Below are 13,009 nucleotides of genomic sequence, written 5' to 3' on the forward strand. Positions count from 1 at the left end.
CCCGTTCCGCTAACTTGGGACAAAAATTTCAATCTTTCATGGACTCAATATGCCCCTCACGGAATACCTGGGGGTGTCTTCTTTCCGAAATGGGGTCACATGTGGGGTATTTATACTGCCCTGGCATTCTAGGGGCCCTAAAGCGTGAGAAGAAGTCTGGAATATAAATGTCTAAAAAATTTTACGCATTTGGATTCCGTGAGGGGTATGGTGAGTTCATGTGAGATTTAATTTTTTGTCACAAGTTAGTGGAATATGAGACTTTGTAAGAAAAAAAAATAATAATTCCGCTAACTTGGGCCAAAAAAATGTCTGAATGGAGCCTTACAGGGGGGTGATCAATGACAGGGGGGTTGATCAATGACAGGGGGGTTGATCAATGACAGGGGGGTTGATCAATGACAGGGGGGTGATCAATGACAGGGGGGTGATCAGGGAGTCTATATGGGGTGATAACCACAGTCATTGATCATGCCCCTGTAAGGCTTCATTCAGACGTCCGGATGCGTTTTGCGGATCCGATCCATCTATCAGTGGATCCGTAAAAATAATGCGGACATCTGAATGGAGCTTTACAGGGGGTTGATCAATGACAGGGGGGTAATCAATGACAGGGGGGTGATCAGGGAGTCTATATGGGGTGATCAGGGAGTCTATATGGGGTGATCAGGGGCTAATAAGGGGTTAATAAGTGACGGGGGGGGGGGGGGGGGTGTAGTGTAGTTTAGTGGTGCTTGGTGCTACTTTACTGAGCTACCTGTGTCCTCTGGTGGTCGATCCAAACAAAGGGGACCACCAGAGGACCAGGTAGCAGGTATATTAGACGCTGTTATCAAAACAGCGTCTAATATACCTGTTAGGGGTTAAAAAAAACACATCTCCAGCCTGCCAGCGAACGATCGCCGCTGGCAGGCTGGAGATCAACTCTCTTACCTTCCGTTCCTGTGAGCGCGCGCGCCTGTGTGCGCGCGTTCACAGGAAATCTCGCGTCTCGCGAGATGACGCGTATATGCGTCCACTCGGAATGAATCAACCACCTCCAGGACGCGTCTGTGCGTACAGCGGTCCGGAGGTGGTTAAAGGGCTTCTGTCACCCCACTAAACCCTTCTTCTTTTCTTTTTTTTTTTTTTTTTTTTTTTTTTTTTTTTTTTTTTTCTTACTTATAATCCCCACACTGCGATTTATGCCTACATAATCAAATTAATCATTTTGGTCCTGTAGATTTTGTTTAAAACATGCTTTTAAAATATGCAAATTAGGCTACTTTCACACCTGCGTTCGGGTGTCCGCTCGTGCGCTCCGTTTGAAGGCTCTCACAAGCGGCCCCGAACGCAGCCGTCCGGCCCTAATGCATTCTCAGTGGAGGCGGATCCGCTCAGAATGCATCAGTCTGCCAGCGTTCAGCCTCCGCTCCGCTCAGTTTGCAGCGTTCGGGTGTCCGCCTGGCCGTGCGGAGGCGAGCGGATCCATCCAGACTTATAATGGAAGTCAATGGGGACGGATCCGTTTGAAGATGACACAATATGGCTCAATCTTCAAACGGATCCGTCCCCCATTGACTTTCAATGTAAAGTCTGGACTGATCCGCTCAGGCTACTTTCACACAAGTTATAATGCAGACGGATCCGTTCTGAACGGATGCAAACGTCTGCATTATAGGAGCGGATCCGTCTGAGCAGACATCAGACGGACCCGCTCTGAACGCAAGTGTGAAAGTAGCCTTACCTTGCTACCAGCAAAATAAACCATTTTTTTTTTCATGTGACAACCCCCCCCCCCCCCCCCCCCCCCCCAAATTGGCGATCGCAGCAAACCGCAGTTCAATTCAGACCTGCGGCTTTTACCGGCAGCGGCGGGCGGTGCCATCGGGTCCCCATGTGGCTGTGGGGGGGACCCGATGTCTAAGGAAGGCATCGCGCTGCCTTCCGGTGACAAGCCTGTGAGATCCAGCCCCCTGGATCTCACAGGCCGGAAGCTGTATGAGTAATACACACAGTATTACTCATACAGCCAATGCATTCCAATACAGAAGCAGATTCCAAAAACAGCTGTTATTGTGTAAAACTTAAATAAATAAATAAAAAAGTATACATATTTGGTATTGCCGCGTCCGTATCGACCGGCTCTATAAAAATATCACATGACCTAACCCCTCAGATGAACACCATAAAAAATAAAAACTGTGCTAAATAAACCATTTTTTTTGTCACCTTAAATCACAAAAAGTATAATAGCAAGCGATCAAAAAGTCGTCATATGCACCCCAAAATAGTGCCAATCAAACAGTCATCTCATCCCGCAAAAAATGAGACCCTACCCAAGGTAATCGCCCAAAAACTGAAAAAATGATGGCTCTCAGAATATGGAAACACTAAAACATGATTTTTTTTTTTGCTTCAAAAAAGAAATCATTGTGTAAAATTTACATAAATAAATATACATATTTGGTATCGCCGCATCCGTGACAACCTGATCTATAAAAATACCACATGATCTAACCTGTCAGATGAATGTTGTAAATAACAAAAAATAAAAACTGTGCCAAAACAGCTATTTCTTGTTGCCTTGCCTCACAAAAAGTGTAATATAGAGCAACCAAAAATCATATGTACCCTAAACTAGTACCAACAAAACTGCCAACCTGTCCTGTAGTTTTTAAAATGGGGCCACTTTTTTTTTAGAGTTTCTACTCTAGAGCTGCATCAGGGGGGCTTCAAATGGGACATGGTGTCAAAAAAAACAGTCCAGCAAAATCTGCCTTCCAAAAACCGTATGGCATTCCTTTCCTTATGTGCCCGTACAGTAGTTTACGTCCACATATGGGGTGTTTCTGTAAACTACAGAATCAGGGCCATAAATATTGAGTTTGGTTTGGCTGTTAACCCTTGCTTTGTAACTGGAAAAAAATTATTAAAATGGAAAATCTGCCAAATAAGTGAAATTTTGAAATTTTATCTCTATTTTCCATAAATTTTTGTGGAACACCTAAAGGGTTAACAAAGTTTGTAAAATCAGTTTTGAATACCTTGAGGGGGGTAGTTTATAGAATGGGGTCATTTTTGGGTGGTTTCTATTATGTAAGCCTCGCAAAGTGACTTCAGACCTGAACTGGTCCCTAAAAATTGGGTTTTTGAAAATTTCTGAAAAATTTCAAGATTTGCTTCTAAACTTCTAAGCCTTGTAACATCCCCAAAAAATAAAATATCATTCCCAAAATGATCCAAACATGAAGTAGACATATGGGGAATGTAAAGTAATAACTATTTTTGGAGGTATTACTATGTATTATAGCAGTAGAGAAATTGAAACTTGGAAATTTGCAATTTTTTAAAATTTTTTGGTAAATTTGGTATTTTATAGATAAAAATGAATTATTTTTACTTCATTTTTTTACCAGTGTCATGAAGTACAATATGTGACGAAAAAACAATCTCCGAATGGCCTGGATAAGTCAAAGCGTTTTAAAGTTATCAGCACTTAAAGTGACACTGGTCAGATTTTCAAAAAATGTCCGTAAGGTGAAATAGGGCCGAGTCCTTAAGGGGTTAATGGTGTTCAAGATGGATTCGTCTTGGCTATGTTAAAGATAATACAAACGGATGTGTTCTGAACGGATGCATGCAGTCTATGCAGATCCATGATGGATCCACACCAAACGCGAGTGTGAAAGTAGCCTTATTAACCTGTTTCTGAGAGCATTATGAGGGGGGAAAAATTTCCTCATTCACCATTGCACCAGAGATTTTTTGCTCTTTGGTCAGGGATGCAAGGATGACAATTATGTGTACTTTTTATTGTTTTGTGTTTTATTACATAAAAAAAAAAGTTAATTGGGGATTATTATTATTTTTTTTTTAAATATCTTTGAATTTTTTTTATTTGACTTTCATTGTTTTCTTTTTAATTCCTTTTACCAGTCTAGACCAGGTAGTTGCTTGGTCCCCACACACATGCGCGCTCACGCACCACACAGTCACTTGATTGTTCCTGTAATGTGTATTTATAAAAACAGTGTTTAAAAAAAGCGATGGCCCGGAATCAGAAATGACCCATCAGATGCTGCGGTAAATGGCAACCCCAGCATCTGAGAGTTTAGGGGCTCCCGCTCCCTAATCCAGTAATCGTAAAATCACAAGGTCCTGATCGGTTACTATTAGAGATGAGCGAAATTCATATTTTAAGATTAGTTCACAATTCGTTTGTTGGTTAAATGTGAATTGCATTATGATACCTTTAGAGGCATTCTGTTATTCATTCTGTCATAATCGAAGTCTATGGGCTGCATCCGTCCCGTTTCCGTTACGCAGGGGAGGCCTTTAGAGGCATTTTGTCATAGAATTGTGTTGTGGTCCGTGGTAACGGAATCCATAACGCATTTCACCTTTTAACCAACAAATGAAGTGTGAACGAAGCGGAAATTCGCCTAAAGCTGAATGATGTAAGGATAATTCATTAAAAAATTTTTTACCTTGACCCCCAATAGAAATTTTATAAAAAGTGATCAAAAAGACCTCTGTACCCCAAAATGGTATCAATACGAACTACAACTCGCACAAAAATAAACCCTCCCTCACCTCTGTAGATGGAAAAATAAAAGATCTATAGATGTCAGAATAAAGATTTATCTTTTTTACTTTACTGGTTTATCTGAATAAATTGCAGCCTCTTAACATTATGTATGCCTGCATATTACTTTGTTAGAATTACTGCAAATTCCGTCTATGGCAGCGGTGGACCAACATTTTCACTACTGCTCCATTCAGCGAGGGTACTTGGGGACCTCTCGTTCTTTGCTTCACAGGGAGGTCCCATCTATCAGATCTTTTAGCACAGCTAATAGGCGGGATTACTAGGTTTGTACCTATTAAAGGGGTTATCCCATCATAATGATCACTGTTAAATCAGTTAATGATTTGACAGTGATCATTTTTGTAAATATACTTTATTAACAAATTCCCACCGTTTTGGAGAAAATTCATCCCCACTTACCTTATTGTTGTGACTCGGTCTCCCCTGGTTACGGCCACCGCTCTTCTCCAGAATCCCGATGGTCGCGCTTGCTCAGAAGACTTCTTCTTTTCTCCCGGCTGGGCTGCTCGCTGTCCTGAAGCTGGTAAGTATGAAAAGGGGAAGTGGGATAACCCCTTTAAGTATTTTTCTGAAGTTGACTTGTAATAATATCATTACCTAGCCTCTGGTAATCAATATCTGATCGGTGGGGGTCTGACATACAGGCCATGTGACCACTGGACGTGACATCACTGGCCAAGGGAAGGCTGAGAGAAGGTCGTGGCGCTACTGCGAGAGCTGCTTCCTTCTCAAACAGCTGATCGGCCGGAGTCCCAGATGTCGGACCCTCACGATCAGATACTGATGAGCTAGAGCAGGGATCAGCAACCTTCGGCACTACAACTCACAGCATGCACACCTACTTGGCTATTCTTGTAACTCCCATAGAAGTGAAAGGAGGATTCTGGGAGTTGTAGTTCCAGAACAGCTGGAGTGCCGGAGGTTGCTGATCCCTGAGCTAGAGGATAGGTCTGCAGGTAAAAAATCTCCTTTAAAAGCTGCACATAACGTTGAGAACCTTTTTGCAATGGTTTATTTATATTGAAATGATGTTCTGCTCTCCGTTCACCTCCCAAGCTGCGTTTCTAATGGTGCTGGATTATTGGGCTGTATGATCTTCGTGTAGTCGGTGTCTATATAGAAAATGCTCCGCTGTAGTGCATTGTAGTGTTACCATCAGAAAGCATAATGCATGCAGCCTCGCAAGGCCTTTCCATAATTCTGCGTATGTCGGCTGTGACGTTAGACCCTGTGTTGTTGGATTCTTGGTGGCAGTGGCCATAAATTTGACTACAGATTTGAATGCGAATGGAGAGGCTTAACATTGTCGAGCCACATCGCCATAAATAAAGCAAAGAGATTTTACCTGTGAGCTTATCATCGAAAGTGAAGCTTTAGATTTAGGTGTCGCATAAAGAACTGAGAGATCGCTGAAGAAGAAATGATTACTGTATATTTTATCAGGCTGGGGGGTGGGTTGTTGGATTTCCTTTTACATCTAGATTTACTTTTTGCAGTGTTTTCCATTATATATTTTATGTATTGTAGTGGATACATATGGTATGTCATTAACATTTTCAAAATTGTGCAGCATTTCCCCTTTAAAGTAGAAAAACAAAATCTGATTTAAAAAATTCTTTCCAGTGGTTTCTTGGATAAATCTATATCTGGTTAGAGCTTCCACGCTTTACCGGTCTTCTAGATGGTAAATCGGTCCGTTTTACAGTGAAACTTCTTTTAGGTATCACAATATCACACTGGGGGGTATCAAGACTGTAAGACACACCCAAGTTTATACAACCGAATATAAGAAAACAATTTCTAAGTAAGACTTCCCTGGTGGTCTAGGACAGTGTAGCGGTTGATGTTTGATTCCTTGGTGGTCTAGGACAGTGTAGCGGTTGATGTTTGATTCCTTGGTGGTCTAGGACAGTGTAGCGGTTGATGTTTGATTCCTTGGTGGTCTAGGACCGTGTAGCGGTTGATGTTTGATTCCTTGGTGGTCTAGGACAGTGTAGCGGTTAATGTTTGATTCCTTGGTGGTCTAGGGTAGTGAAGGAGGTTAAAGGGGCTATTTTTGGCTACAGATATTGATGACCTATCCTTAGGGCCTGTCATCAATACTAGATCGGGGAGGGTCTGACAAAAGGCACCCCACAGATGAGCTGTTCACAGCCACCAAAACATTAAAAAAAAGAAGAGGGCTGGAAGAAGACAGCTGTTTTCTCTCTGGCCATGCTAGCTTACTACTTCTCAGCTCCTGCTCACTTGAATGGGTTTAGGCTGGGTTCACATCTGCGCTGTGAACTCCGGCAGTCTGTCCCGATTAAAGAATAGACTGCTTGAGTTCAGTGTCCGGCATAGCCGGATGGATACCACCACCAGATCCCCATTTACTGTAATGAGATCCGACTGTAAGCTGGCCGCTTTCCAGCATATATGTGGACTTTTCAGCCAGACAAAAAATGTTGCATGTAGGATTTTTTTTTTGTCCGGCTGAATACGGTGACCGGCTTACAGTGCCGGATTTCTCAATGCAGATGTGAACCCGGCCTTTCTCAACAGTTCATGAATATTGAGAACTCCACCGTTTGAGAACTGGATTGCAAGCACTCTAGCCACAGCTCCCATTGCAAAAAATATTTAAATAAAAGAAAATAAACCAAAATAAAGAGTTCACCACTGCGTTTCTTGATGTTAAATCGGCTTTGCTGACCTCCGTGTGTTGCAGGTAAAATCACAACGAATCAGTCTTTATACAAAAGGTGGTCGCGCTGCCAGGTATATGTCTCCATTCACAAGCTCAAGAGAAGCGGCAATCTTCTTTGACACAACCAGCACACACCTTTGTGGCCCTCCACTATGTACCCAAAACTTTGATTCCATAGGAAGGTTGCTTTGAGAAAAGGCTACTATCCGGCGGGACTCGGGTGTGCTGGTTGTGTCAAAGAAGATTGCTGCTTCTCTTGAGCTTGTGAATGGAGACGTATACCTGGCAGCGCGGCCACCTTTTGTATAAAGAGAGCTCCCATTGCAGCAGATAATACGGCACGAAGAGTGATTGACCCAGCGCTGGCTTTAGGGTCTCTTCACTACTTTATGATGCCTTCAGATAGGGCAGCATAAGCCTGATGACAGACCTCCTTTAATATTTAATGTCCCCTGGTTATCTTGGTTAATTCTCCTTCCTTGGTGGTGGTCTGGGTATAAAAATGGGGTTATTATTTTTTCCCTGGTGGTCTAGGGTACACAAGAGGGTTTATAGTTGATTATATTTGATCCAGAGAAACGAATGGTAAGGTAAATTTATTGATTCCCTCGTAGTGTAGAGTAATGAGTGAGTTGAATTATTGATTCCCTGGTGGTCTAGACTAGTAATGAATAAGGTAAATGTATTAATTCCCTGGTGGTCTAGGGTACTGAATGAGGCGATTTATTGATTCACTGGTGGTCTAGAGTAGAGACTGGGGTTAAAATTGTATTTCTTGGTGTTGTAGGGTAGAAAAGTGAGTTAATACCCTCTCTTTATTGCTTACCCCTGGGGTTCAGAGAGAAGCTGAACAGAGACGTTGCAAATTTTATAAAGTGTCGTATCGTACATAGTTTTGAATCTGCGATCACAGATAACCTGTTTAGGCTCTGTTCACATCTGAGTTGTGGTTTCTGCATCTGATCCCTTCGCACCCCATTATAAGTTAATAGGGTCTGTCAGGTGAAGGTGGTATCCACCATACGAATCGTCCGACACTGCATGTTGTGGCTTCTGTTATAAATGTTGGCGCCTCCAACACAGGTGTGAACACAGTCTTGTGTAGTGATAGTGAGTTACTGTACAGTTATAGGGGATATCTCCTGATTAATGTGAAAAAGAAAATCCGACATCATATAGTACTTGACAATCTCTAACAAAGCCAGAACCAGCCCTGTACTGCACATGGAGCTTTTATATCAAGCTGGCAGCTCAGCGAGCGTGTCCTTTCTGCTGCAGCTCAGCGAGCGTGTCCTTTCTGCTGCAGCTCTCTTCAGTTCAGGAGGCAGTTAAAGGATGGCATTGAGCATGTGCATCCACCTCAGTGAGGTGGACAGAGAAATGAGAAAAATAAGGAACAGCAGGTGGCGCTATACATTTACATTTTATTAAATAACTCTGTGGCTATACTAATTATTTATATTACATGCAGTAACTAAAGTACTCAGATGTAGGCGCTGGTTTGAAAACGGCAGGATATTTTTTGTTGGAATATACCTTTTTAAAGTAGATGGCGGTATTCTCAGTACGGTAATTGGCGGCCTTCTCTCAGTAATTCTGGTCAGGCCTCGGCTGTATTTTGTGTCCGATCTGCATTTTTTGCAGAAAGCACAGAGAACCATTCATTTCGATGGGTCCACAAAAAAGGGGGGATGTTATCCATATGCTACATCCGGGTGTCCGTTCTGCAAATTATAGAACGTGTCTTAGTCTTGTCCGTATTACGAGCAAGAACAGTCATTTCTAGAAATGGGAGTGAGAAAAATGCGGATTGCATACAGACGTTATTTTGCAGACCGCAGTCGTGTGCATGAGTCCTTATAGCTGCACGTGATTTGCATGCACCCTAGTTGACCCGTGCTTTCATTGCCGTGAAGATGTCGTTATGATTGACACTAATGAACGCCGAGAGGGATTGCTTTAGTACTGGGTTTTGATGGCTGCCGGCGACATATTGCTGTCAGATGCCATTGTACTTTTGCAGCCCTGTCGTTGGGGCGCGCAGGCGGCCATGCATTGTTCAGGCGCCTCTATGTTGCACATGTATAAACAACCCCGGCTTTGATTAATGCCCTCGTGTTGTGCTGCTCCAGACTTGGGAGATGGAGGCTGGGAAGTAATTAAAGTGGCTGGCACGCCGCCAGCATGCGTCTACGTGTGGCTCTCGTTCCGAATGTTAAAGCTAGAATAGCTGCGTTTTGACTCTGGGGCTGCTTGCAGGGAAGCCTCCGAGGGCGGGGGGCACCGTAGAGGGAAGCTCAGCGAGCAGCATGTTAGCAGGACGCCAGTCCACCAACATACCTCTCCCGTTTTGGCTGACTTTCAAAGTGGCGGGGGCGTGAAACGCAGAGTTAATTGTAACGAGGTCCTGAAGTGAGAACGTTTTGTGACACATGAGAGAATTCAGAAGGAATCGGTTTAGTGTCAGATGCAATTACATAATCAAAGCCTAAAGAGTCTGAGGCTGTTGATACCTTCACCCAATCTGGGGGAGGGGGGGGGGGAGTGACTGTGTTGTGTGTGCGAGAGAGCAAGGGGGAGCGAGAGGGAACCTCCCTGTAAGGGCATTTCCAAATCCAGTGCAGCGAAGGCCCAAATGAGCTTGCAGGTTGTCCGGTCCCAGGCTTGCACGGAGGTCTTCTCGGTAGAGCTACAGGATGAGGCTTACACCGTGCACCAGCGACATATTGGAGCCGAGAGCCTGGTGGCAGCGAGAGGCGGCTCTGCACACAATGTAACGTCTCCTAGGATGGTTGGGCGTCACCTTTCCTCAGGTATTTCACTCGCTGTCAGCCCTCCCCAGCCACCCCTCCCTTCCTCTGCCCCCGAGGCCACGGAAATATTGCTAGCAAATTGCTTGAAATCTGTATATTACATAACGTCTCTGTGAGGCAGCAGCATTCAGAGCTTTTTTTTTTTTTTTTGGCTGCGGTTCAGGTTGGAGAAAATGGCGTCTTCACAAGCTTGAGCTGCTTTCCACTCGTACGCAGGAGGGGGGGGGATCCTGAAAATAAACCAGAGAGATTATGTGCTGCCTTCCTTAATAAGCCGGTGCTTATTTAATTGGTTATGGCTTTCACCGTCCTTTCCCCTATAACCACAAACGCCAGCGTCATATTTGTTTACTCAGCCTCCAGGCTTTGTGACAGGGGAAAGCCAATGTTTATTTCCTTCAGCTCCGAAACGCGTGCGTCTGCTGGGGCGCCAGGAGTTAACATCCACTTTCTCGTATAGCCGCCTGCATCTTCTTCTTTTTTTTTTTCTTTTCTTTTGAAAGCTCCCACCATTAGTAAGTTGCGTCTGCCGCTAAGTTCACAGCGAGCGTCCCTGTGTACAGGGGGGTCGATGTCATTACAGTCGAGAAAGCAATTAGCGTCAGACATTTATTTTACCGTCTGGTTATGTGCATGATTTATCGCTCCTTGTAATATTTAGCAGGATGCATTTTATTAACCTTTTAAATGATTAGACAATTCATTTTGATGGTTAATTGACTTACAGACATGAGGGATTTTTTTTATTTATTTTTTATTGCATTTTAGCACTGTAGGGCTGTGTTTATTGCCCTCGGTGGTCCCTGTTTCCAGTAGAATACAGTCTAGTGCAGGTCCCTGTATACTTTGGTGCTCAGAAAAAAACAAAACAGGCAAGCACTCTGAGGAGGGTACGATTACCTGCTCAGTATCTGGACCCTCGCAGGACAGTCCGTTTTTAACTCGGACACATCCATTTATTTTATATAAATATGTCTGATCATTGAAGACTGATCCCAGGAGAGTGCGCGGTCACTATCTTTAAGGGTATGTTTACATGGGACGGCGAATCCGCTGCATGCTGCAGTAAAAGCAAAGTGGAGGAGATTTCGCCATTTCTCAACCACACGCATCGGGAAAAAATCTCTGCGGAATTAGACTCATTATTCTGGTCTTTAAATCCGCTGCTCGTCCATTTATGTTTTTTGGTTTTTCAGAGACAGGTCTTTGCAATGCTGAGCGTGTAATCTATCTTCCTATTTAAAGGGGTTCTCCCTCAAAAAAAATAAAACTCTACATTTTTCAAACCATTTAGATCCACATGGATCTAAATACTTTTGGAATTGTACGCAATTAAACATTTAGTATAGTCAAGTTATTTGTATAGCACCACCTGCTGTTTGTTCTTTTTCCTAATTTCTCTGACACACATGTTTGAGTTTCACGTTATAGGGAAAAAGATGCAGCAGAAAGGACATGCCCCCCCTTTCAGCTGTGGTAGGATGAGAACTGCAGCAGAAAGGATATGCCCCCTTAGAAAGGACACCCACCCCATATCTTTGAAAAGGTAAGAGCTTCAGCAGAACAACCCCCCCCCCCCCCCCCCCCCAAGAAAGGACACACCACATGAACTGTGAAAGGGAGGGAGCTGTAGCCAAAAGGACATGACCCCTGAGAAACAACACAACCCCTGAACTGTGAAAGGGAGAGCGCTGCAGGAGAAAGGACATGTCCCCTTAGAACGAACACAACCCGGAACTTTGAAAAGGAGAGAACTTTAGCATAAAGGACACCCCCCCTTGCACTTTGAAAAAGAGAGTGGCAGCAGAAAGGGCACGCACCCTCCACTATCCGCTTACAATAAGTCGAGCAGAGCAATGAATGATCTCTGGATCCATGTGAGGTACAGAGGGTCCTACTATATATTGTGTGATTTTCATTTTTTATAAGAATTATGGGATAACCCCTTTAACTTGCATCTCGAGCAGATGTCCTTCTAGTCCATTCATATGATTTAGGAATAGACGCTCAGACGCCCCTTTTTAACGCTGATGGGAGCGCCACCAAACAGAACGGAATGCATTTTGGTGCATTCAGTTTCGTTCAGTTGTATCCTCATTGACAATGAATGGGGACAAAAATGAAGCGTTTTCTTCCATTATTGAGATCCTATGACTGATCTCAATAGCGGAATTGAAAACGCTAATGTGAAAGTAGCCTTAGCTCAATGAATTGCACCCCCCTTCGTCAATGACTCCCTAGGTGACTGCCATGCCGCTAGACTGGATTTCTGTTTCTCGGCAGAGATCACTGGGCTATCTACATGAATGGTGTAGAATGATTCACCTGCCCATTTGAGAATTGTAAACAGTGTGATTTAAAGAGTTATTCCGGTTTTATTCTATCCAAAGGATAGGGGGTCACTATTGGATCGCTGTGACCCCTAGATTTACAGCGCTGGAGATGTGGCACTCCGGCGAGTCGTGCACTCCTGATTAGCCTGTCTGCCCCATAGGCTGATTTTAATTACTTTCAGTATAAAGCTGTAGCCTGCTCTCGCTACATTCATTGGAAGCCGTCTGGCACCAGGAAAGGTATGGAGTGGGCTCGGCATGCATGTTGGTACCTGCATCCCTTGGAAGTAATGGAGGCCATTTTGGCACTAAAAATGGGACCCAGCATGCATGTGGATCCAACACTTCCTAAACTTTATGGCAGCCATTATGGCGCATAACAGGTAGTATTTAATGTTCGGTTCCCGTCTTACAGAGATCGCCTTGAAGTACGGCAGACGGGCTCAGATGGTGTACAAAATGCATTTGCCAAGTATCTCACTTTATAAATAAGCGTAGCATTAGCACTATAATATTTTTTGTGACTATGGCATTTATTGTACTTTATCTGGTTTGCAGAGTGCTGCTGCATTGTCTTTTTTTC

The 13,009-nt window shown here is 43.7% G+C and overlaps 1 protein-coding gene across 7 annotated transcripts in view; it reads left to right on the plus strand.

The window, feature by feature from the left end:
* TNRC6C (trinucleotide repeat containing adaptor 6C) overlaps nucleotides 1-13,009 on the plus strand; it is a 128,602-nt gene that overhangs the window by 54,675 nt on the left and 60,918 nt on the right. Inside the window, exon 1 of one of the 7 annotated variants that reach the window (XM_040437883.1) lies at nucleotides 9,851-10,093. The exons of the other annotated variants lie outside the window; for them this stretch is intronic. Coding sequence (XP_040293817.1) covers nucleotides 9,916-10,093 — 178 coding nt within the window. The 5' untranslated portion in view covers nucleotides 9,851-9,915. Of the gene's footprint in view, nucleotides 1-9,850; nucleotides 10,094-13,009 lie in introns of those variants that run through there. 7 annotated transcript variants of the gene reach the window in all.

The sequence above is a fragment of the Bufo bufo genome, chromosome 6 (assembly GCF_905171765.1).
Source record: "Bufo bufo chromosome 6, aBufBuf1.1, whole genome shotgun sequence".
NCBI classification, from domain to species: domain Eukaryota; kingdom Metazoa; phylum Chordata; class Amphibia; order Anura; family Bufonidae; genus Bufo; species Bufo bufo.